Source organism: Balaenoptera borealis (assembly GCF_965194805.1).
Source record: "Balaenoptera borealis genome assembly, chromosome: 4".
Classification (NCBI taxonomy): Eukaryota; Metazoa; Chordata; class Mammalia; order Artiodactyla; family Balaenopteridae; genus Balaenoptera; species Balaenoptera borealis.
The window spans coordinates 108,468,202-108,496,176 of record NC_138861.1 but is presented as its reverse complement, the minus strand read 5'-3'; the positions used below and the strand labels follow the sequence as shown (position 1 = coordinate 108,496,176).

Here is a 27,975-nt window from a genome sequence, read left to right as displayed (position 1 = left end):
TTGTTGAGATGGTCTTAGAGGCATTTATTAGAAAACTGGAAAGACAGAATAAATGATTAAACTATTCAATTCAACGTAGTAAATGAATACGAGAGTAAATAACAAAAATGGAAACTAAAGATAAACACATGAACTATTAAAATAGAAAAATATAAAAGCTGAAAAAGAAAATAGGACATAATAATACCATGAGTTGAATTTCTGAAAAGTCAAAGAGAGAGAGAGAGAGAGAGAGAAGGTCTGATCAAATAAGACACAGAGAAACACCAAATAAGGAATATTGAGATAGGCAAGTGTTTCTAATTACCAACACAATTTTTTAAATTACTTAACACAAATAAGCAAATTTATTATAAAAATTATGTAAATTTTAATATCCAAATCTAAAAGATTGTACAGATCACATTCTCTAATAAATACACCATACACTTGGTCGTATATATATATACACACCCACATAGAAATTTTAAAAGATTATTTTAAATAACTCACCTAAAATTATATGCAATATTATATCAACTAATTCAAAATCTAGATGACATGTACAGAGTTCCTAAAAATTAGAAATGTCTGAAAATCCTTAGAAGTAACAGCTCAAAAATGACAGACTAGTCAGCATCATCAAAAGCTTTACATTTCTTCTTGTCACAATCCTAGGTCTGCAGAATTTGACATCCTTGTGAGATGATAAAAAAGAAATTTCTTCGTGTGCTTCAAAGTTACTCTTTTATTTTTAAGGATTCATTTTATAAACATCTAATCCCTTTTAATCTTTCTTGGCCAAGGATATGAATCCTTCTCAACTCCTTAACTTTTCTGTGTTAGGGAGCAAACTCTTTTCCCCCACTTCTTAAATTTCCTAATTTTTGCATAATTGAATAGGTTAGTCTATAATTTTTGAGTTCAGTGTAATGATCCCACTTGGAGATATAAGCCACTATCTCCAATATCACCTTTATTAGATAAAAGTGATATTTTGATTGCTTATCTCTCTTCCTTTTTGTTTTATTTTTAATAGGTTCAGAGCTTGAATAGAGGAGACAGATGTTGTTTATTGGGTCTTTTTGAATCCTCAACTACTGCTCCAGCAGTAAGAACAATAAAGGAAGGACTTTACCTGTCATTCTGTCTTAAAAAGGCAATTGCATTCAGCTGGGTTTGAAACGACCGGTTCACCAAGGCATCTGACCACAAACAACCCACCTAGGAGGGAAGAAAGCAGAAGTGAAACTGGATGCACTGTTACATAAAAAAGAATAATTATCTATTTATTTAAGCTATTAGACTTTTGGGACTCTACACATCAGAAGCTGCATCTTGGTCATAACAAATGAGCTCCATGAATTAAATTATTTTTCAGTGAGATTTACAAGTAGATAGAGGTGCAAAGAATTACCAGAGTTCCTTGTAGGAAGTCAAGGAGGCAATTGTGTAATTATTTCATGATAGATGTGTTAAAAAATATTTAATTATATTTATATTTTCTTTTCAAAGAATGTGAAAATTAAAACACAAATGTTGAAAAACAATTCAATTTTCAAGGTGAAAGAAGGTTCAGCAAATGGTGTATTATGCCACTTCTCTAAAGGAAAAAATGAGGGGACTTCCCTGGTGGCACAGTGGTTAAGAATCCACCAGCCAATGCAGGGGACACAGGTTCGAGCACTGGTCTGGGAAGTTCCCACAGGCTGCGGAACAACAAAGCCCATGAACCACAAGTATTGAGCCTGTGCTCTAGGACGTGCTTGCCACAACTACTGAGCTCACGTGCCACAACTATTGAAGCCCATGTGCTTAGAGTCCATGCTCCGCAACAAAAGAAGCCGCTGCAATGAGAAACCCACACACCGTAACGAAGAGTAGGTCCTGCTCGCTGCAACTAGGGAAAGCCTGTGTGCAGCAATGAAGACCCAACACAGCCAAAAATAAACAAACAAACAAACAAATAAATAAATAAATAAAATTTATTTAAAAAATAAATAAAGAAGAAAATGCGAAGGTACTTTAGCAATTGCAAGTTTCCATTTCTGAAGTTAATTAACACTTCCCAATGAATGGTTTGATCATCTTATGAACAGATCCTTTGTTAACATACAGAGAGCTATTATAAAAAGCATATTCTTATGTGAATTACCTAGTTAACTAATCCAGGCACAATTAAGCCCCTAAATTCACATAGTATTAATTTTTCTTAATGTGGTCTCATAGACATTAAATTTCTTTACAAGTTAACATTTGCATGGGCTTTCCCACCATTTTGATATTTGGTATGGACCATTGAACTTTTAAAATGCACAAACTCAGAAATCATGAAGAGTTAGAGGCCTTTCATATAGTTTTATAAGTCTTATTTATCATAAGAGCTCAATAAATAATATCATCAAGCAAGTAACATTTGGCACTGCAAATAAAAGTACTTACACCTTCCTTTTTGGGCAACTAATAACATGACAGAGAAGAAGAAAGGAGTATAATGTGCTGAGTACATGGGGATAAGAGGAAACCCCCTTTGCAGATTGGAAATTTTAAAACTGAAAAGATAGGTGTTCCCTTTTCCTTCCTGGGGCCATTGATAGTGGTACAGCCAATGATGGTTCCACTCCACATATCAAGGACAAGATGGTGGGCATGGGATCATAACCTGACTGAGCACAAGGATTTCTTGAGGCAGACTCTACCATCCTTTTCTGGATCTCCCTAGAGGCATGGAGGAGATCTGAATAGTTTCCATGGGCCATGTTCCAGGGGTGAAGATGGCTAAGCATGAGAACCAGTATGACTCATTTAATAATGATAATATAATAATTGTTATAATATAATGTAAAATTATATACTCATATTATTTGTAATATATACAATATGCCTCATAGTATTATACTCATTTGCAAGAAAGTTACCACAGAAAGGGAACAGAGGCAGAGATTGTCCAAGCCACACAGCAGGTGGTGGTAGCAGCTAAATCTCAGAGCAGCAGCAGCAGCAGCTCCAGCCATATAAGAGGTGGGGACTGAGTCAACAAAAGCAAATGGCCAAATTCTCCAGGAGGCATTATGATGCACTATGCAACATCATGATGTCAAGGGACAAAATTGTGTTCTTTGATGGACATTTCTCATTGGTAACCTCTGCTGCTGTACTCATGACCTTTAATCACATAGTAGGCAACTATGATGCCTCCTGGGAATTTGACTCAAAACTAAGTTTTCAACTAGCAAGTGACTGAATTATAGTTTCACACTGTCTTGAAGAATAACTGGGGGGCAGAGTAAAGATGGTGGACTAAGAGAAGGTGGAATTCACATCTCCACACAACTAGGGGATCTACTAGGCACTGGTGGTGGACCATGGACACCTAAGGGGACAGGAGGAACCCCCAGCGACCGGGTAGGATGCGGTGGGTAGTGAGGGGGAAGGAGGAGTGGAGGTGGGACAGGACCGGCATTCCTCAGGAGCAGCTGGGGGAGGGGGAGTGATCCCACAACTGGAGGGGAAAAGGGGGGAACCATTGGGAGGGAAGAGCATCCAAAGGATGCATGGCCAGTATTTCCCCTGCCCACTTGGGCCCCTGGGAGCCTGCTGAGATCCTGGGCCTGATCTTCTGCCCAACAAGGCCCCCTCCAGCTGCACGGGTCTGAGGGAGTGGGAGGGAGGGAATGGGGAGTAAAAGTAAAGGTGAGACCTATGGGACTGGCATGCTTAAGGGGTGTCTGAGGGAGGAGAGGAGTTCCTACACCTGGCAAGACCCACCTACAGTTAGGGATCCAGCTGCAACAGAGGAGAACCTGTGGGGGGAGTGGAGGAACAGAGGGAGCACAGCCAGCACTTTCCCTGCCCACTTGGGCACTGGGGAGCTTGTTGGGATTCTGGGCCTAATCCTCTGCCCTCAGAGCCTCCATCCTGCTCCGCAGAGTCCAAGCCCCATCCCTAGACCCACTCCCAGTGCCCTATTTCTACATGCCGCACTCGGAGACCCCCTCTGAGACCCCCTTCAAATGCACTGGGCCTAAACCCCACCCAAACAACCTCACCCAGGGCCTTACCTCCAAAATCCAGAACTCCACACTCCAGAGGCCTGCCTCTGGATGTGCTGCCTTTCTCCTTCCATGTAGGTCCTAAGCCCAAGCCCCTCCCGACACTTGAACATCGTCCAGCATAGGCCCCACCCCCAAGGCCTTTTCCAGCTGCATGGGTCCTGAGCCTAGGCCCTGCCCCACCTTAAACCTGGCCCCTGCCTAAGTTCCACCTGCTTGCCTAGGCTCTGCCTCCTCATAGCCAAGGCCTTTTCCGGCCGTTTTTCTTTTTCTTTTTTTTCCTCTTTTAGGTTGGGGAGGGGGGGTTCTGTTTTACTTTGTTGTTGTTGGTTCATTTATACTTTTATTTTTTCTAATACATCTTTTATTTTTCTAATTTTATTTTATTCTTTATACATTGTTATTGTTCTGCTCCTTTTGTTCCTTTTTCTTCTTCTTCTTTCTTTTTTATGTTGTGGTTTTGTTTTACTTTGTTGCACTTGTTTCAATTATATTTTTTATTTTTCCTAATATATTTTTTATCTTTCTAGTTTTATTTTATTTTTTATTCTTTGTTATTATACTGCCCATGTTTTTCTTTTCTTTTGCCATGCCGCATGGCTTGCGGGATCTTGGTCCCCAGACCAGGGGTTGGACCTAAGCTCCTGTGGAGGGAGCACAGAGTCCAAACTGCTGGACTAACAGAGAACCTCAGACCCTGAGGAATATTGATCAGAGTGAGGCCTCCCAGAGGTCCTCATCTAGGCACCAAGACCTGGCTCTATCCAACTGCCTGCAAACTCCAGTGCTAGACACCTCAGGCCAAACAACCAGTAAGACAAGAATACAGCCCTACCCATAAAAAAAAAAAAAAAAGAAATGAAAAGAAAAGAAACAACAAAAAAATATGTTACAGACAAAGGAGCAAGGTAAAAACCTACAAGACCAAATAAAAAAAGATGAAATAAGCAACCTACCTGAAAAAGAATTCAGAGTAATGATAGTAAAGATGATCCAAAATCTTGGAAACAGAATGGAGAAAATACAAGAAACATTTAACAAGGACCTAGAAGAACTAAAGAGCAAACAAACAGAGATGAACAACACAATAAATGAAATTAAAAATTCTCTATAAAGAATCAATAGCAGAATAACTGAGGCAGAAGAATGGATAAGTGACCTGGAAGACAGAATGGTGGAATTCACTGCTGTGGAATAGAATAAAGAAAAAAGAATGAAAAGAAATGAAGACAGCCTAAGAGACCTCTGGGACAACATTAAATGCAACAACATTCGCATTATAGGGGTCCCAGAAGGAGAAGAGAGAGAGAAAGGACCCGAGAAAATATTTGAAGAGATTATAGTCGAACACTTCCCCAACATGGGAAAAGAAATAGACACCCAAGTCCAGGAAGCACAGAGAGTCCCATACAGGATAAACCCAAAGAGAAACATGCCGAGACACATAGTAATCAAACTGGCAAAAATTAAAGACAAAGAAAAACAATTGAAAGCAGCAAGGGATAAATGACAAATAATATACAAGGGAACTCCCATAAGGTTAACAGCTGATTTCTCAACAGAAACTCTACAAGCCAGAAGGGAGTGGCATGATATACTTAAAGTGATGAAAGGGAAGAAACTGCAACCAAGATTACTCTACCTGGCAAGGATCTCATTCAAACTCGATGGAGAAATCAAAAGCTTTAGAGACAAGCAAAAGCTAAGAGAATTCAGCACCACCAAACCAGCTCTACAACAAATGCTAAAGGAAATTCTCTAAGTGGGAAACACAAAAGAAGAAAAGGACCTACAAAAGCAAACCCAAAACAATTAAGAAAATGATCATAGGAACATACATATCTATAAATACCTTAAATGTGAATGAATTAAATGCTCCAACCGAAAGACACAGGCTTGCTGAATGGATACAAAAACAAGACCCATCTATACGCTGTCTACAAGAGACCCACTTCAGACCTAGGGACGCATATAGACTGAAAGTGAGGGGATGGAAAAAGATATTCCATGCAAATGGAAATCAAAAGAAAGCTGGAGTAGCAATACTCATATCAGAAAAAATAGACTTTAAAATAAAGAATGTTACAAGAGACAAAGAAGGACATTAAATAATGATCAAGAGATAAATCCAAGAAGAAGATATAACAATTATGAATATATATACTCCCAGCATAGGAGCACCTCAATACATAAGGCAACTCTTAACAGATATAAAAGAGGAAATCAACAGTAACACAATAATAGTGGGGGACTTAAACACTTCACTTACACCAATGGACAGATCATCCAAAATGAAAATAAATAAGGAAACAGAAGCTTTAAATGACACAATAGACCAGATAGATTTAATTGATATTTATAGGGCATTCCATCTAAAAACAACAGAATACACTTTCTTCTCAAGTGTGCATGGAACATTCTCCAGGATACATCACATCTTGGGTCACAAATCAAGCCACAATAAATTTAAGAAAATTGAAATCATATCCAGCATCTTTTCTGACCACAATGCTATGAGACTAGATATCAACTACAGGAAAAAATCTGTAAAAAAATACAAACACACGGAGGCTAAACAATACACTACTTAATAACCAAGAAATCACTGAAGAAATCAAAGAGGAAATCAAAAAATACCTAGAGACAAATGACAATGAAAACACGATGATCCAAAACTTATGGGATGCAGCAAAAGCAGTTCTAAGAGGGAAGTTTATAGCTATACAAGCCTACCTCAAGAAACAAGAAAAATCTCAAATAACCGATCTAACCTTACACCTAAAGGAACTAGAGGAAGAAGAACAAACAAAACCCAAAGTTAGCAGAAGGAAAGAAATCATAAAGATCAGAGCAGAAATAAATGAAATAGAAACAAAGAAAACAATAGCAAAGATCAATAAAACTAAAAGCTGGTTCTTTGAGAAGATAAACAAAATTGATAAACCATTAACCAGACTCATCAAGAAAAAGAGGGAGAGAACTCAAATCAATAAAATTAGAAATGAAAAAGAAGTTACAACAGACACCGCAGAAATACAAAGCATCCTAAGAGACTACTACAAGCATCTCTATGCCAATAAAATGGACAACCTGGAAGAAATGGACAAATTCCTAGAAAGGTATAACCTTCCAAGACTGAACCAGGAAGAAATAGAAAACACGAACAGACAAATCACAAGTAATGATATTGAAAGTGTGATTAAAAATCTTCCAACAAACAAAAATCCAGGACCAGATGGCTTCACAGGTGAATTCTATCAAACATTTAGAGAAGAGCTAACACCCATCCTTCTCAAACTCTTCCAAGAAATTGCAGAGGAAGGAACATTCCCAGACTCATTATATGAGGGCACCATCACTCTGATACCAAAACCAGATAAAGATACTACAAAAAAAGAAAATTACAGACCAATATCACTGATGAATATAGATGCAAAAATCCTCAACAAAATACTAGCAAACAGAATCCAATGACACATTAAAAGGATCATATACCATGATCAAGTAGGATTTATCCCAGGGAGGCAAGGATTCTTCAATATACGTAAATCAATCAATGTGATAAAGCATACTAACAAACTGAAGAATAAAAACCATATGATCATCTCAATAGATGCAGAAAAAGCTTTTGGCAAAATTCAACTCACATTTATGATAAAAACTCTCCAGAAAGTGGGCATAGAGGGAACCTACCTCAACATAAATAAATAAATAAAGGCCATATATGACAAACCCACAGCAAACATCATTCTCAATGGTGAAAAACTGAAAGCATTTCCTCTAAGATCAGGAACGAGACAAGGATGTCCACTCTCACCACTCTTATTCAATATAGTTTTGGAAGTCCTAGCCACGGCAATCAGAGAAGAAAAAGAAATAAAAGGAATACAAATTGGAAAAGAAGAAGTAAAGCTGTCACTGTTTGCAGATGACATGATACTATGCATAGAGAATGCTAAAGATGCCACCAGAAAACTACTAGAGCTAATCAATGAATTTGGTAAAGTTGCAGGATACAAAATTAATGCACAGAAATCTCTTGCATTCCTCTACACTAATGATGAAATATCTGAAAGAGAAATTAAGGAAACACTCCCATTTACCATTGCAACAAAAAGAATAAAATACCTAGGAATAAACCTACCTAGGGACACAAAAGACCTGTATGCAGAAAACTATAAGACACTGATGAAAGAAATTAAAGCTGATACAAACAGATGGAGAGATATACCATGTTCTTGTATTGGAAGAATCAATATTGTGAAAATGACTATACTACCCAAAGCAATCTACAGATTCAAGGCAATAACTATCAAATTACCAATGGCATTTTTTATAGAACTAGAAGAAAAAAATCTTAAAATTTTTATGGAGACACAAAAGACCCCAAATAACAAAAGCAGTCTTGAGGGAAAAAAACGGAGCTGGAGGAATCAGACTCCCTGACTTCAGACTATACTACAAAGCTACAGTAATCAAGACAATATGGTACTGGTACAAAAACAGAAACATAGATCAATGGAACAAGATAGAAAGCCCAGAGATAAACCCACGCACCTATGGCCAACTAATCTATGACAAAGGAGGCCAGGATATACAATGGAGAAAAGACAGTCTCTTCAATAAGTGGTGCTGGGAAAACTGGACAGCTACAAGTAAAAGAATGAAATTAGAACACTCCCTAACACCATACACAAAAATAAACTCAAAATGGATTCGAGACCTCAATGTAAGACCGGACACTATAAAACTCTTAGAGGAAAACAAAGGAAGACCACTCTTTGACATAAATCACAGCAAGAACTTTTTTGATCCACCTCCTAGAGTAATGGAAATAAAAACAAAAATAAACAAATGGGACCTAGTGAAACTTAAAAGCTTTTGCACAGCAAAGGAAACCATAAACAAGACGAAAAGACAAACCTCAGAATGGGAGAAAATATTTGCAAACGAATCAACAGACAAAGGATTAATCTCAAAAATATATAAACAGCTCATGCAGCTCAATATTAAAAAAACAAACAACCCAATAAAAAAATGGACAGAAGACCTAAATAGACATTTCTCCAAAGAAGACATACAGATGGCCAAGAAGCACATGAAAAGCTGCTCAACATCACTAATTATTAGAGAAATGCAAATCAAAACTACAGTGAGGTGTCACCTTACACCAGTTAGAGTGGGCATCATCAGAAAATCTACAAACAACAAATGCTGGAGAGGGTGTGGAGAAAAGGGAACCCTCTTGCACTGTTGGTGGAAATGTAAACTGATACAGCCACTACTGAGAACAGTATGGAGGTTCCTTAACAAACTAAAAATAGAATTTCCATATGATCCAACAATCCCACTCCTGGGCATATACCCAGAGAAAACCATAATTCAAAAAGACACGTGCACTCCAATGTTCATTGCAACACTATTTGCAATAACCAGGTCATGGAAGCAACCTAAATGCCCATCGACAGATGAGTGGATAAAGAAGTAGTGGTACATATATACAATGGAATATTACTCAGCCATAAAAAGGAACGAAATTGGGTCATTTGTAGAGACGTGGATGGATCTAGAGACTGTCATACAGAGTGAAGTAAGTCAGAAAGAGAAAAACAAATATCGTATATTAACGCATATATGTGGAACCTAGAAAAATGGTACAGATGAACCGGTTTGCAGGGCAGAAATTGAGACACAGTTGTAGAGAACAAACGTATGGACACCAAGCGGGGAAAGCCGCTGGGGGTGGGGGTGGGGGTGGGATGTATTGGGAGATTAGGATTGACATGTATACACTGATGGGTATAAAATGGATGACTAATAAGGACCTGCTGTATAAAAAAATAAATAAAATAAAATAAAATAAGTAATGTGCTTTCATATATCTTTAAGTAGCTTTTGTTTCATTTGTTGAATTCTCTGTATAAGGACACCATTTATCTTTGTTTTCTGCCTTCCACATCTATCATCTCCCTTCTATTTGCTTAATCTCTTAATCTTTTTTCTTTGTGTTTATTGAGATTATCCCAAGATTTGTTTTCTATGATTGACACTCAATTTTTAACCATTCTATTTTATTCTTTGCTGTTTCTAATTTATTTATTAGTTCTACAATATCTTTAATGTATGTGCTGTCTTTCTTTCTGACTTTCTCTTCTTTTCACACTCATCCACACAAATCCATTTTTCATACTGAAGTTGGATGAGTCTTTCCCAGGTTGTCATCATCCATTGGCTAGAAAAATTTTCAAGAATACCCTCGCACTTCCTCTAACTCTCTGAGACTTTAGAAAATCTCTGTCCTTAGTCTCAGTATCTGCCCATTTGTTTACATGGATTCCAAGGAGAAACTTTCATGGTAATGGTGATGGCAATGACAATGAGAATAGATAATAAATATTGATCCCTTGCTATGTGTTTTTTAATTACTGCCTAATTTAACCTTTGTAACAACTCTATAAGGAAGGTGTTAGTATTATTATTATGCTTATTTTGCAGATGAGGAAATGAAGGCACAGAGCAACTAAGGAAATTGCCCAAAGTCAAACAGCAATTTTAAAGTAGTTGCTTAACAGCAAAGTGTTTCTTTTTCCTAATATTTCTTAGAATTGGTGTGTCCTTAAGAGTACAAAAATGCCATCTGCCTAATGGAAAGGAGCTCTCTGACCTACTGTGCTTGTAGTGTAAATTTATTTAATAGCAAGCAACATCATTCACATCACAGTCTCAAACCAAGTCATTTTCTGCCTGGCTGTCATAGACTTTAACTGGTCTCCCTGTGTCCAACATAATCCCATACCAATTCATTCTGCATGTGGTTGTCGTGTGGTTTCTTCAGAACATAGACTGGAGCATGTTACCATTCAAGAGTCCCATTGATTTCAGTATAAACGTCTAACTCTTTAATATGGCTTAAATGATTCTCCATGACTTGGTCCTTACCTGTCTCTCTGGCTTTACCTCCAGCAGCTTCCCATCCTGAATTTTCGCTGCCGGTAAAATAAACTCTATCCCATTTTTCTAATATACTATGAACTCTTACACCTTTTCTCTTTTTCCCAATCTCCTGTTCCTTCTCCTCTGCTTTGAGTAAATACCATTTGTCTTATATACCCCAGCTTTACTATCTTTTCCAAAGGGCTTTCCCAGACCCTATACAAATGTCAAATTATATAGTCCCACAACTAAATATAAAGCAAACGTATTTTATTGGAATTATTTACTTAATATGTGGACTTATTCACTTGGTTTCCCTAGCACTTAACATTGGGTCTGGAAATAATAAACTTAATATAAATGTTAGTGCATTTTTGAATGAATGAATGAATATCATTTTTGAGTAAGAACTTAGAAGGTACCATAAATGAGGATGGTCACTATGAAAAAGAAATTAGATTAAAGGAGAAGGTATGCTTGATAATCTTTCTATGCCTTGCAAATATAGTATTATTTATGTCCATTATATATTATGTAATTATTATGTCCATTTTCACCACTACATTGTGGGCTCCCAGGCAAGACAGATGACATATTACTCATGTCATATACTACGACTAGAAACATACTTCACTCTGGAGATGGTAATATATTTTTGTTTCCTTAATTGTCAGTGAGTGCCCACTGTCCACTGAAAATTACCAAAATAATTACAGAGTCAATTGGATGTCATTCCTGTATTGTCAAAAGGAGGATTCAGACTGATATTTTTAGAAAGACATGCATTGCATAAAGTGAGATCCACCTGTATGCTTCTGTAAAAGGTTGACTGAGTCATTTTCTGTTTTCAAGTTTCAGCTGCTTTTTTTTTTTAATATCTTTATTGGAGTATAATTGCTTTACAATGGTGTGTTAGTTTCTGCTGTATAAAAAAGTGAATCGGCTATATCTATACATATATCCTCATATCTCCTCCCTCTTGTGTCTCCCTCCTGCCCTCGCTGTGCCACCCCTCTAGGTGGACACAAAGCACCGAGCTGATCTCCCTGTGCTATGCGGCTGCTTCCCACTAGCTATCTATTTTACATTTGGTAGTGTATATATGTCAATGCTACTCTCTCACTTTGTCCCAGCTTACCCTTTCCCCTCCCTGTGTCCTCAAGTCCATTCTCTACATCTGTGTCTTTATTCCTGTCCTGTCCCTAGGTTCATCAGAACCATTTTTATTTTTTTTAGATTCCATATATATGTGTTAGTATATGGTATTTGTTTTTCTCTTTCTGACTTACTTCACTCTGTATGACAGACTCTAGGTCTATCCACCTTAATACAAATAACTCAATTTCGTTTATTTTTATGGCTGAGTAATATTCCATTGTATATATGTGCTACATCTTCTTTATTCATTCATCTGTCAATGGACACTTAGGTTGCTTCCATGTCCTGGCTATTGTAAATAGTGCTGCAATGAACATTGTGGTACATGACTCTTTTTGAATTATGGTTTTCTCAGGGTATATGCCCAGTAGTGGTATTGCTGATGGCAACACTCTTTCTGTGGTTCAGATAATGTTTGATTGTTAATAAACTCCTACCTAAAGAAGGCAATGATCAGGTTTTGTTCCATTACAAACAGCATGTGATTTATAAAACCCATGATACCATTACAGCATGAAAATTGTCATATCTCTGGGAGGAAACTCTATATCCTAACTTGATAACAAAGACATTAGAAATGTAGCTGGTCCATGGTTCTTTCACACACAGGAGCCTCTCAGAGAGAGAAAACAAAAGATCTAAAAGCTGATGCCTCAAAAACTAGCCATCCGACAGCCCACAGAGATGATGAATGAGCTGTCAAGGAGATGAATAAACACTAACTCTGCCATCACATTCAATACTTTATTTTGATCAAATAAATGTCATTATAAAGTTACTTCATTTGAGAATCATCCAGTTGGAGAGAACCTTAGAAATGTTATTAATAAGAAGAACTAATATTCATTCAATATTAACTAGGGGCTTGGAAACTTAAGTGGACTACCATCTACAGTTCTCCCAACAATGCTATGAGATAGTTAAACTGATCCCATTGTTAGAGATAGGGTCACTGATGCAAAGAGAAGAACTAACTTGCTCAAGGTCTCATAACTATAAAATAGCAGAACAAGAATTTAAACCTAGACAGTTATAGTTCCAGAACTGTTCTCTTCAGTAAAGTTAACCCTTTACCTTAGAGATGAAGACAACAATGTAAGCATAGTTAAAATTGATGAATTCTTAACACTAGTCTCTGTATAAACAGCATACATTCATTATGTTGTTTACTTCCCAAAATAGCACTATAAATGTAAACCTAAACACCTGGCAGGGGAATAATTATGAAAAGTAATTCAGTTAAACCCAAAGAATCTCAGAAATGTTCAAAATTGGTGTTACCATGTACCATGGAAAAATTTTCACTACTCTTGTAAGAGACCAGAATTTATTCTTTGGAGAAATGAAAATCAGAGAGGTTTTGAGTGCAGAATCACTATGTATCTTAGGGGTTGAAGGTGAGATACTGAAAAATGTGGATTTCATGGAAGCCTGCAGAATGAATGGGTAGAACCCAAGTGCCAAACTTTTTTTTAAATTTATTTTTATTGCGATATAATTGATATATAACATTGTGTAAGTTTAAGGTGTACAATGTGTTGATTTGATACATTTTTATATTGCAATATGATTACTACTATAGCCTAAGCTAACACCTCAGTCACCTCACATAATTATCATTTCACTTTGTGGTTGGAACAATTAAGATCTAGTCTCTTAGCAACTCTGAAGTTTATAATATTGTATTGTTGTCTGTAATCAATATACAATGCCTTAGATCTCTTCTAGTTGCAATTTTGTACGTTTAAAAAACACATCTCCAATTTCCCCACCCCACTGCCAGCCCCAGTCCCTGGTAACCACCATTCCATGTACTCTCTGATTTTACAAGTTGGGCTTTCTTAGATTCTACATATAAGTGATATCATACAATACTTTTCCTTCTCTTTCTGGCATATCTCACTTAGCATAAAGCCCTCAGGTTTCATCCACGGAGTTGCAAATGTCAGAGTTTCCTTCTTTCTCATGGCTGAATAATATTCACAGCATATCTACACTACATCTACTTTATCCATTGATTTGTTGACAGACACTTGTTTTTTTTCCCCCCCATATCTTGGCTATTGTGAATAATACTGCAATGAACATGAGAGTGCATATATCTTATAAATATATATATATATATATCTTTTAAATATCCTGTTTTCATTTCCTTTGGGTATATACTCAGAAGTGGAATTGTTGAATTAATGGTAATTCTATTTTTAATTTTTTGAAGAGTAACCATACTGGTTTCCATAATGGCTGAACCAGTTTACACTTCCGCCAAGTGTACAAGGGTTCCCTTATCTCTGCATTCTCACAAACACTTGTTATCTCTTGTTGTCATAATGATAACCATTAAAACATGTGTGAGGTGCTGTCTCATTGTGATTTTAATTAGCACTTCCCTGATTATTGGTGATGTTGAGCATCTTTTCATGTACGTGTTGGCCATTGGATGTCTTCTTTGGAAAAATGTCTATATAATTCCTCTGGTCATTAATTTCCAAATACCAACAGAATGGAGGATGTGAGATGGTTTTACTTTCCCAGGTTGGCTTTAAGGCTGAACTTAGCTGGAACCTCCTCTCTATGCCTGTAGTCTTAGGACCTCTCCACGTGGTCTATCTAAGAGGGTATATTCAGGGACTAAGTCAGAAGCCTGCTGTCCTTTTAAGTGCTAGGCATAGACTGGCAAAGCAGCACTTCTCCCATGTTCCACTGATCAAAGCCGTCACAGGCCAGCCCTGGTTCAAGAGGAGAAAACAGACCCCACATCTCAAAGAGGGGAGTGTCACAAAATCTACAGCCATCTTTAGTCATCTAGAGTCTACCTCTGATCACAACGCACTTGCATATTATTTGGGTTCACTACATTAGAAAATATTCACACCCATATAGCTCTATTTTTGTTTGGCTATGAAGTTTCAATGGGACAGCATCTTTAAAATTGTTGAGGGTCCTCTTACATAACAAAGAGAGTCTATGAGGAATCCAAGAGGATCAAGACAAATCTTCCAGTCCTCCTAAAGGCTAGATCCAGAACTGGCATAACATCATATCTGCTGCACTCCAAGGATCAAATTTAGCTCACATTAAAGGAAGAAGAAAACAGATTTCACCTGTCAATGGAAGGGGTATCACAGAATTTACAGTCATCTCTACAATTATTTAAGAGAGCATAGGGTGATAATAGAGATCTGTATATAAAAGAGTTAAATGCTCAACTACAGAGTCAATAGATAACGTTTACAATTAATAAAGAAAGAGAAGTATAAACATATTACTTAGAGTTTTTGAGGTAAATAAAAGAAACAATGAATTTAAGAGCTGAAAGTAGATCTGGGAAGAGGATTTGCAGATAGGGAGCGATGGACAAAGCTTCTGCTATATTTCACTTTAGCCTTTTTGGTAATATTTCATTATTTTCCCTATGCTCATGAATTACTTGACAAAAATAAAATTTAATTTCAAAAGAGTAGTTTCTCTCCATTTTTTTCAAGTACAGTCAGAATTATATTTCACTGGTCTAAAATGCAATTGAATGAATTTGGTAGTGTGTTATTATTCTAAACTAAGTAACAAAACAATTCAACAGGAACCTCTATCTCTGCTTCAGGATAAACTCAGTAAGTTAAAATAATACAGAATACTTTTTTTTTTTTAATTGGAGGTGCCAATACTGTAGTTATAGAAGGAAAACAACTGAGATTATAAGTGCACATATCTCTTTTTTTAACCAATATTTTTCACACTTTCAAAGTGTGTCAAAACGCATGCTAATTTTATAGTTGAATTTCAAAATAACACTCTTGGTAGTATTTGTGTGTGTGGCGCTATACCTTTGATAAATAACTTTCCTACACATATATATTTTTCACCCTCATAACATCTGTGTGACTTTTGTTGAATAAGCATTATTATTATTATCTTCATTGTCACAAGAAAGAAAGTGATGTTCACATGAGCTAAGTACATCACCATGATCCTGTGGTTACTAATTGTTAGAGTTGGTTTCCCTGTTCCAAACCTTAACCTCTTTCATCACAATAGGTACTGGTCTGTCAAATCTTTAAAAGAGCATATCCAGAGTGGGGGAGGGAAAGAGTACTGTAAATGTTCATCTGCATCTGGAAAGTAGGATCACATTTGGGCATTTCACAGGAATGAATATAGTCCTGATGCGTATAATAGCAATAGTAGTAGTGGTAGTAGTATTTATTTATGATTCTTAATCAAGAAGAAAAACAGAGTCTTTCTTGCTGCACACAATGTACAGAAAAGGATTCTAATTCAGTAACATTTTAATGAGATTGTTGAAAATCTTCTTCAATTAGGAGAGGAACATTTTCCAGAATACTTCCTTCTAGATAGTGTCAAAGCATATGTAATTTGAACTTGACCAAATTATGAACTGCCAACAGTTCAAAGCCTGGTTGAGGAAACTCTGACATGATTTTTAATAGGAATGAAAATGTGGATCCTGTATGGAAAAGTTTCAGAGACACATTTCACAACATAGGAGACTCAGCTGCTCCTCTTGCATGGACTGGTGTGACAGTCCAAACTTACTTTCCAAATAGGCTCAGCTCATGGGCCTGCAAATTTGGCTTTGAGGAACAGGGTTGCCATCTTGTATAATTGTTATGTGCTGTGTCTTTCATAAATAACTTTCTTATATACATTTTTTTATACCCTCATAACATCTGTGTAACTATCTTTGAACAGGAATTATTATCTTTATTTTTCAAAGGAAAAAAGTGAAGTTCACACAAGCTAAGTTACTAGGAGGTGTGGGTTCCAAGCTCGGCCATGAGTTATCTGTATGACCAAGAGAATATTGCACCACTGGGTCTCAGCATTCTCATCTGAGGGTTGATTAAATGGCATTTTCCAAAGTGTGGTGCCCACACCAGCAATGGCACCCAAGCCAGTCTTAGTCAAAGGTAGAGTTGAAATTTTAAATCATGATAGTTTTTGGTTATTTTAATATGGATTAGAATAAAAGAAAAACATAATATCTGTTCTGAAGTTCCACAGATATTATTGCCTGGGATGAGACTAGAGTAGGTAATTAAATTGTTGCAGTTAGTCAAGTTAAAGGAAAAAAAAAACAAAAACACAAATAATAATACAAGGAGCATATATAAATGTAAAATTCTTGAGATGAGGAAGAAAATGGTTAACACTGAACCAGAAGAGTCCAGTGTCTGAAAAATGTTATGATTTTTTCCTTAAAAGACAAGAAAAGCAACAACAAAACAAATAAATATAGTCTACGTTAATAAAAAAATGAATAATAACAGTTACAATTTATAGCAGCACTGCAAGGAAGGAACAATTATTTTTCCTATTTAACAAATAGACAGCAGTTCAGAGAGATTGAATATTTTTTGCCAGGAACACACAGCTAACACGTAGCAGTGTTAGGGTTCAAAGCAGGTTCCTGATAACTGGGAAGCCCATGGTGATCCACAGGCTGTGGTAGAACTTGTTGGATAAGAGTTGGGAAGTTAGGACTTTGGAATCAAACTGTTTGAACTGGCATCTTGGCCTCACCATTTTCTAGTTGTGAGACTTTGAGCATGTTGCTGAACTTTTTGTGTCTTGGTTTCCACATCTGTAAAATAAAGTAAAGAAGAAGAAGAAGGTGCTGGTCAAAGGGTAGAAAGTTTCAGTTTTGCAGGACGAATAAGTCCTGGAAATCTAATGTACAGCATGGTGCCTACGGTTAATAATACTGTATATATATAGTTGACCCTTGAATAATGTCGGGGTTAAGGGTGCCAACCCCCCACCATCAAAAATCCATATGTAACCTTATAGTCATCACTCCCTATCCGCGGTTCCACATCTGCAGATTCAACCACAGAGAGTGTATTACTGTGGTAAGTATTTACCGAAAAAATTTGCATGTAAGTGGACCTGTGCAGTTCAAATCTGTGTTGCTCAAGGGTCAACTGTAGTTGACATTTACTAAAAGAGTAGGTCTTAAGTGTTCTTATCACACACAAAAACATAGTAACTATGTGAGATGATGGATTTGTTAATTTTCTTGATTGCAGTATTTCATAATATATATAAAAACATCACATTGTTAAAAAATCCAATGTCTTGGGACTCTCCTAGTGTGAAAGACAAAAAAAAAGTAAATAATAATAATACTAAAGTGTTTATAGAGTTCTTATTATTATAAAAGAAGATATCCATAGTGAGCATTCAGCACATCACCTGATACATAATAAGCACTTGTTAATGTCCAAGCTGTTGTTGCTATTGTTTCTGTGGTTGACACTCTCTCTTTGTAACTGAACTCCAAAATAACATCCTTGGTAATATTTGTATGATGTTATGCCTTTCACAGATAATTTTTCTATACATATTTTTATTTGCATGGAAAGCCTTCTTCTGCCTTTTACACATCCAGGTTTACTTATCTCCTTTTTCCCCAGGATCACTTTGTGTCTCATGTTAGGCTTTGGATCTTACAATACTTATAAAGCTTCAACTGTCATATTTCTTAGGCTTGGTGTTTCCACATTTTTCTCCTTCTTTCCCATAAGTGGCAGAATTCTGAAAGATGGTACCATGAAGGATAATAGCCATCATCCGTTGTGTGCCAGCTCTGCAACAGCACTTTACATACATTATCTAGACACTCTTACAATAACACTTGGTGTGGCTGTCTTCATTACTACTAGGAGATAAGGAATTTGAGGTGTAGAGAGGTGAAGTGACTTGCCAACTCTTACAGATTTTGGAATGTGGTGGGGCCAGGATTCACACCCATTTCCACCTGGCTCCACAATGCATGGCCTCAATCAGCCAACACACTGCCCACTTTTGATTCAACTATGACCTGAAATCCCAGTGGTCTGGGACTTTCCTAGGGTTCACTCAGGAGCTGTCAAGTTTTGTTTACAGATGATTCCCATAACTCTCCTATCCTTTTACCAAGGATATTCTTATGTTGGGGCTCTAGGAACACTCCTTCCATCTTTAAACATAAATCTGGCAAAGTATTCTCTTAAGTCATCATCTGAGCAGGAGGAAATGTTTTGTTTGTTTGGTTTCAAAGTTGTGTCCTTTTTCCAGATAAATCTATATTCCCTTTGACTAGTTTAATATTTTCTAATTCAGACTTGATGTCTGGTAACATTTGGTTATACACTGGGTCTTTTCGATGATCACAAATTGTTAGCAAGGATGCCAAACTCTCTGAGTCCACATTAGTCATCTCAGTCAAATCCTCAAATTTTGCAGGAGGATTCACTTTAATAGGGACCAAGACTCCCAATCTTTATAGTTTTAAGGCTGTCAAGGAAACCTAGAACATTGGGGTAGCATCAATCCCTGCAACCCAATATCTGACCTGATATAGTCTTTCTTATGATTCAGCTCAGTGAAGAAAACTTCCAGGAAGAATATTCTGAATTATATTTCAATTTCTATTATGATTTTGCTGGTGATTAACGTTTCTCAGCTTGCAAAATGGCCAGTGGCATTGAAGATCATTTTAACTTACACTGACTGCCATTTTGAAAGCTTTCCTCCTAGAGAATTTTGACCTTAAAGGATCAACTGTTTTTACAATTAATACACGTGAGCTATGATGTCTTACAGTATAGGCACTATCATTAAGCAGCATCAACCTGAGAGCTTAGCACCTTTATTCCTCTCTCTCTCTTTTGCTGTTGTGAACTTCTCTCCAGTGCTTTATTTATACATGAACATCCAATGATATTTGCCATGGGGAGAGGGGGATGTACTAGAATTGAAACTGAATACAGGTACAGGAAAAGAGCAGACAGGGAGGAATTTGGGGGAATTATCATTTATGTGCTTGGCATCGTTTTGAATCCTTGTGTGGATTCAATATGTGACATAATTTAGTCCTCGCATTAAAGCCACTTCTATTTATCTCTATCAGCATCTATCTCTCTATCAAGACATCAGATCCTCCCATCTGTATACAAGCACAGAGCGAAACTTGAAGTAAGGTTTAATTAACACAAATGTTGACCCTTACTGGGTGTGAACATTTGGGTGTTTTCATTCTTATTTTCCCTTTGTACATTTTCTTTTGGTGTGAATATTTTCAATCAAAAAATGCAGTGTTATCAAAGTTCTTATTCCTAAAATAAATAATAATCTGGGGTTTCCATAAGCAGGCTCTGAGATAGTTTAGAGTGAATGGAGTACCCTGAGGAACAGCCCCTGTGGAGCTGGCAGGGAAAGCAGAACAAACAGAGTGGGGTGAGTACATAAACTGTGATGCAGACCAAAGAGCCTCTTAGACCCACAAGAAGGTCTGGACCTGAAATAGCCCATCAAAGTTGTCTCACATGGGGCTAAAATGACCAGTCCTTTTTATCTCTGCCCATTAGCTGGATATGGTCAGCTCCTGGAAGTGTTGTGATCTTTTGCGAGATGGCTCTCTGCCACTGAGGCCATCCTTGTAGGGAGAGATGACTGAAGACTGATCACCATCAGTTTTCTTTGCAGCTGGGGTAACAAGTCATTCCTTAAAGGGAGACCTGGGTATCACCCAGGGTCTGCTTTATGGGTGTATGATCGCTGCCGTCACTCAAGGCCCTGTGCTCAGATGAGCCTATGTTTGGTTCAAAGCTCTGCATTTCTGTCCTGAAATTCTTAATAATTGTAAAATGAGTCCCTGCATTTTCATTTTGCACTAGACCTTATACATTATGTAGCTGGTCCTGAGTGGTACATCTCTATGTCCAGTGCCGTTCGTACTCCATGAGATTCTGATGTAACCTGATGGAGTGGTCCGGCCATCGAAGATGAACTTTCAGAGTGAAACAGGAAGTTTTAGCGCATGTTACCCCACCGCTGTGCTGATGCAGAAGAAAAATATTGAGATCCTCTGAAATGCAATTAAACTTCCATATAATTTAGCTAGTTAGGTCTAAGTAAATGTAATTAGAGGTTACTCAGTGAAATTAGGCAACTGAGTCAAAATGAAGTATAATTATTTTTTTCCCTCTTTTTTTGGTGTAACTTTATTTATGGTGGTAAGTGTTGAGTAGATAGATGCAGGGCTGATTTGTTTGAATCATCCCTTTTGCTCTCTTTTTTCCCTTAGGCTGTTGGTAACTGAAGCAGAAACAAAATAGATTACTAGAACTGGAGGCTCTCCAACTTCAGTCTTTCATAAGTTAAGAAAATGAGGCCCCACAAGGACCTTCCCTAAGGTCACGCAGCTGCTCAGGGGCAATCCATGAACTAAACTCAATTCTCTTGATTTTAAATAGGGTATTTTTTTCACTATATTTGAGGTATAATTTTTTTCACTATGTTACATCACCAGTGATTCTGACATTAATTATCTGATGGGAGGCATTGCAGTCCATGCTTAATTTCTCAGTAGCTCAGAAAATTTCTAGTAAATCGAGTCCCAATTAAAATCTGTATACCAAAAGTGGGATGGCAGATGTGTGAGATAACTATCCAAGCTGCAAATGCTGTCATTTCTCTCTTGAGTTAGAGTTGTCAAGAGCTGCACCTGGTAGGTTTCATTCCAAATGGTTGCAGTGAATTCACTTCAAGGTGCTACCTGTTCCTCTTTGTATAAGCAGAGTTGTCAAAACAGGAAGTCCGATTATAATGGGGTGACAAAATCAGCCTGAGGCTGCATTTGCATATCTGGTAACTTTAAATATAACATCTCTACAGATGAGAACCTTCATAAAAATTTAGAGGGCAGAAACTGATTTTGCCTTCATACACAAAATGTGTTGATGGAAGGCTGATGGTTTGAAACAAAGCCAATATGCAAAATTATGCCAAATATCATTGCTATTGGGGTTGGTTGAAAATGAAAGATTCAGGCCAACGATTCTTTCCTGGAAGCTAAAATAAATCTGGAACAATAGAATATGATATTGAGTACAGGCCAGAAGCCATCACAGACCTTTGGGTAGCCAATAAGAAGTTACAATAAACTCTGTCTCTAGCATTTCCAATCACGAGCAATCTTAGGTGATGTTTGTGTATTGTTTTCCTGGTGTCTTAAACTTGAGTTTTACCTATGCATTTTGCTTTGACTTCTCCTGAAGTTACACATGTTGCTTCCATCTTCAGTGAGGGGAAAAAAAGAAATAAGGTAACTCCTGCCTATGAGTAGCATTCTTGCAAACCCAGAAAGATTTAGATTGATGAATTAGGGTGGGTATTTCTTTGTTGCCTCCCCTGTGTCCTTTCCATTCTTTTACTTTTGGAAATTCATATCCACCCAATTTTAGCCAATACATTTAAGGTGGATTAGATCTACTTCCAGAAACGAGGTCCCATTGGCCTGAACCAGTCAGCACATCCCATGTCTCTGGTCACAATGATTGGCTCAGACTGGGGTTCATACCAGGTTAGAGATTCTGACCCACTGTGACTTCTGCAAGACAGCAGTTCTCTCCTCTCTTCTGGTCCTGGTGGCGAAAAGATACAAGGCTTAGAGCCATTTTGCTGTAATCAGGTGAGCCAGGCTGGTGACTAAACCAATAGAAAAGAAGGAAGATATGATTTTAAAAAGCACTGATGGGACTTCTCTGGCCAATGGTTAAGACTTTGCCTTCCAGGGCAGGGGGTTCAGGTTCAATCCCTGGTCAGGAGCTAAGATCCTACACGCCTCGGGGCCAAAAAATCAAAACATAAAGCAGAAGCAATATTGTAACAAATTCAATAAAGACTTAAAAAAAAAAAAAAGCACTGATGACCTAGCTTGAGCCATCTAGATGAAGTCATTCTCCTGCACTTTTCAGTTACTTGATCCCCTTTTTGGTTTTGACAATTTGAGTATTTGTTTGTCCCTCATAACATAAAGGCCATTAAATCATCCATCACACACCAGATCCTTTAAGCAGACCCAAGCTTCCCACCAAAGCATCCCACCAGGAACTGAGAATATCCTAGCCTTAGGACTTGACCCCATCTCTGGATAATTGTCAGACTTTACCTACCCAGCTTTTACCTACTCAGTGAGGTGAAGAATGTGTTAACATTATTGTGCTAAACATTTCCCAGTATACATGTGTATCAAATCATCACATTGTATACCTTAAACTCACACAATGTTATATGTCAATTATATCTCAATAAACCTGGGAAAAAAGAACAGACACGTCAGACACATATATAGGCACACACAACAGCACATAGACCCATAAGAAATACAGATACTCAGTTGCCCTTAGGTACACCTCTCACAACTCAGAGACAACTGTAGTATGCAAACAAGAACATATGCCTTCAGTGATAAGGAATTATTTTTCTTCAAATCAACTTTGAAAACTTGTATTTGGGACTTGGCAAATTGAGCTTCATATACAATCATTATAATGGCAAAAAAATTTTACTATCCATACTGCTGTAAAATTATAAGGCTCAGATGAATTTTTATTTTTCTATTTTTTTGAGATAGAAGTTTAGCCTGCTGACTTTCAGTCTTTTTTCTTTTCAGATATATGGTATACATTTCCCTTTAAGATACAAATTCCTCTCTAAGGAAAGCTTTAGCTTTACCTCACAAATTTGGATAATGTAGTTTTTCATTAAATATAAAAATATTTTCTAACCATTTTTAAGCTAGGGTATTTAGAACTTACTTCATAATTTCCCCAAAAATGTGGCATTTCAATTTAAACTTTGTTATTAATATCTATCTTAATTGCTTTCCATACAAAGAACATACCTTATGTGATTTGCATCCATTGAGCTACATTTTACAGTAAGTCCCGTACATATGAACTTTCAAGCTGGGAACTCTCAAAGACGTGAATGTGCGTTTGCATGTCCAATCATGTAAGTTAGTTCAGGTGTCTGGCGTACATTGTCACATGCAGCTTGCCCTCCGTCTCCTATTGTTGATGATCCTTCAGCTCTACTATTTCCCACGTCCTCTCCCCCCCTCCAGTCAGTAACTCTTCTTGCCTGTTCACTCTATGCCACCCCTGTATGCCAGCTATTTGGACTGTACTACTGTACTTTTCGAAGTACTGTACAGTAAGATGAAAAATGTTTTCTTTATTTTTACGTTTGTTTGTTTTTTATGTATTATTTGTGTGAAAAGTATTACAAATCTATTACAGTACTGTATTACGTAGCCAATTGTGTTAGTTGGGTACCTAGGCTAGCTTTGTTGGACTTATGAACAAACTGAACTTACGAGTGAGCTCTCGGAATGGAACTCATTCATACGTAAGGGACTTACTGTACATCTTTATTGTGTACTCCTTTCTATGTATTTGTTACATTTCACTGTAAAAGGTTGAAAGACTAAAATGAGCTCTCATAATATGTAATAAAATCATAGAATTATATTTTCCAGAAAAAAAAAATACCAAGAGTGACAGACAGGCAGACCTGAGCATATTTAGATCCAAAAAGCTTTTTAAAAAAGAAAAGAAGAAGGTTGGAAAAGTTTAAAGTCAAGTCAAAAGAAAACAAAAGAAATATATATATCTATTCCTCTGTCCCTGAATATACATAGGTACATAGATATATTCAGGGACAGAGGAAGTATATTCATCCTTTACAGATCAAAAGACACACTATTGGGTTAGAACTTTAAAATTACACCATGCATTACTTAGTTTTTTTACAAAATTGTCATAATTGACATATTTAGAATTTTTAAGGGTTAAAAAAATTGAAAATTTCTGGGAAGACTGTTAAGGGTTTTTTAAAAGAATTTTTGTACTCATTTTTGGATTAGGTTGTTTGTTTTTTTGATATTGAGCTGCATGAGCTGCTTGTAAATTTTGGAGATTAATCCTTGGTCAGTTGCTTCGTTTGCAAATATTTTCTCCCATTCTGAGGGTTGTCTTTTTGTCTTGTTTATGGTTTCCTTTACTGTGCAAAAGCTTTTAAGTTTCAGTAGGTCTCATTTGTTTATTTTTGTTTCTATTTCTCTAAGATGTGGGTCAAAAATGATCTTGCTGTGATGTATGTCATAGAGTGTTCTGCCTATGTTTTCCTCTAGGAGTCTTATAGTGTCTGGCCTTACATTGAGGTCTCGAATCCATTTTGAGTTTATTTTTGTGTATGGTGTTAGGGAGTGTTCTAATTTCATTCTTTTACATGTAGCTGTCCAGTTTTCCCAGCACCACTTATTGAAGAGGCTGTCTTTTCTCCATTGTATATTCTTGCCTCCTTTATCAAAAATAAGGTGACCATATGTGCGTGGGTTTATCTCTGGGCTCTCTATCCTGTTCCATTGATCTATATTCTGTTTTTTTTTTGCCAGTACATACTGTCTTGATTACTGTAGCTTTGTAGTATAGTCTGAAGTCAGGGAGCCTGATTCTTCCAGCTCCGTTTTTCTTTCTCAAGTTTGCTTTGGCTATTCATGCAGCTCAGTATCAAAAAAACAAACAACCCAATCCAAAAATAGGCAGAACACCTAAATAGATATTTCTCCAAAGAAGATATACAGATTGCCAACAAACACATGAAAGAATGCTCAACATCACTAATCTTTAGCGATATGCAAATCAAAACTACCATGAGGTATCACCTCACACCAGTCAGAATGGCCATCATCAAGAAATCTACAAACAATAAATGCTGGAGAGGGTGTGGAGAAAAGGGAACCCTCTTGCTCTGTTGGTGGGAATATAAATTGATACAGTCACTATGGAGAACAGTATGAATGTTCCTTAAAAACTAAAAATAGAACTACCATATGACCCAGCAATCCCACTACTGGGCATACACCCTGAGAAAACCATAATTCAAAAAGAGTCATGTACCACAATGTTCACTGCAGCTCTATTTACAATAGCCAGGACATGGAAGCAACCTAAGTGTCCAACGACAGATGAATGGATAAAGAAGATGTGGCACATATATACAATGAAATATTACTCAGCCATAAAAATAAATGAAATTGAGTTATTTGTAATGAGGTGGAGGGACCTAGAGTCTCTCATACAGAGTGAAGTAAGTCAGAAAAACAAATACCGTATGCTAACACATATATATGGAATCTAAAAAAAAAAAAAAAAATGGTTCTGAGGAACACAGGGGCAGGACAGGAACAAAGATGCAGATGTAGAGAATGTATCTGGGGACACGGGGAGAGGGAAGGGTAAGCTGGGACGAAGTACGAGAGTGGCATGGACATATATACACTACCAAATGTAAAATAGATAGCTAATGGGAAGAAGCTGCATAGCACAGGGAGATCAGCTCGGTGTTTTGTGACCACCTAGAGGAGTGGGATAGGGAGGGTGGGAGGGAGACCCAAGACAGAGTAGATATGGGGATATATGTATATGTATAACTGATTCACTTTGTTATAAAGCAGAAACTAACACACCATTATAAAACAATTATACTCCAATAAAAATGTTAAAAAAAAAAGAAATTTTGTACCTTTTCCCCCCCAGAAATAACCTAGAAGTCCTCAAGAAATATTTTCAAAATAATCTAAAATTTATTATTTTTTCCTTCAGGGCTTTCACATCTCTAGGATGAGATTACCACCAAGGTCTAATCAGGCAATAAAAATTTTATGGTTATAATAAAGTGCAAAATGGAATATCAAGAGCCAAAAATGTATGCTCCAGAGACCAAGTATGAAGAAAAGTCAGGAAGGAAAAAGATAATTCTTGCCTGAAGTCATAGAGGCAGGGCTCATGGAGGACGTGGGACATGAGCCATATCATTATGGTGGATATCTGGGTGGGTTTTTTGTTTTCTCCCCTTTTTGCCTGTCCAGTGCCATTCTCCCAATTCTGTTTTTCTTTTGGGAAACTGCCACAGTCCCACTTCATTCATTTGGTTTAGATGGGGACTAACCCCATCAAGTGCCCCCAATCCATGGGGTGGGCTCTGGTCTGGGGCTTGGCCAATACATAGATTTGTTCAGCATGTATAATAAATTTAGGCCAATAGAGTGAAACATAAGACTTTTACTAGATCATTTGGGAAAGAGCAATTCTCTTTCCACTGGAGTTGCTAAACTGGTTAGGATGAAGTCTGGAGCTACGGATGATGAAACTGACAACTCATAGGAGAACTTTATAGACAGAGACCCAGGACACAAATTCCTGACATGGTATAATGAGTTCTTAGGTCAGTTCATGTCTGGAGGAACTAGACATCCCCCTGGACTTTTCACTTATTCACAAATTCCTCTTATGGTTCAAGCCAGTCTGAGGCTTTTGTGTTCCTTATAACTGAAAGAATCCAGACTAATACAGGTATGAATGTGAAATTGGATTAGAATAGATGGAGAAAAACAATGAAGGCATTAAAATGAACCACTGTCCATCATGAGCAAAATCAAGGTGTAGGAGCAGGAGCAGTATCTACAATGGAGAGAAGACTGGAAATAGTATGTTGAGGCAGAAAATGAGATAAATGTTCCTATTGTTCAGATGGGGCCAACAGATGGAAGACTTTAAAACACATTGATGAAAAACCTTATGCCATTGCTGTCAGGGACTCATTGAAGATTTTTGAGCAGTAGCCATAATGATGAGATTAATTTATACCTCTATAGTATTTTACAACTTCCATAGTGACTACTTATGCATCATCTTTTTTAATGATCTTTTGAAGACATTAATATTATTATACCTATTTTAAAGGTAGGAAACTGGGATTTAGCGAGGTAACATAAAACATACTTAATATCACACCTCTGTTGTCTAAACCCTCCAGCAGCTTTTTATTATTCTTAGAAAAAACTCAAACTCCTTACTAGAGACTACACGTTCTTGCAGGATCTGACCTCTCACTTCCTCTCTGGTTTTAGTCTACTCCTGGCCTTTTATACACTCCCTGCCTTGCCACTGTGCTTCCAGATACTGTGTTGTCTTCCATTTCCTCAAAAGCACCAAGTCTTTCA

General features: G+C 37.1%; 1 protein-coding gene across 1 annotated transcript in view; it reads right to left on the bottom strand.

Annotated features, from left to right (window-relative positions):
• The window catches only part of LOC309627512 (uncharacterized protein), a 254,459-nt gene that overhangs the window by 42,107 nt on the left and 184,377 nt on the right, over positions 1-27,975 (bottom strand). Inside the window, exons 3-4 of the mRNA XM_082389550.1 lie at positions 17,664-17,724; positions 1-1,203 (exon numbers count right to left, since the gene is read on the bottom strand). Of these exons, the coding sequence (XP_082245676.1) occupies positions 1,173-1,203; positions 17,664-17,724 (92 nt within the window). The 3' untranslated portion in view covers positions 1-1,172. The remainder of the gene's footprint in view (positions 1,204-17,663; positions 17,725-27,975) is intronic.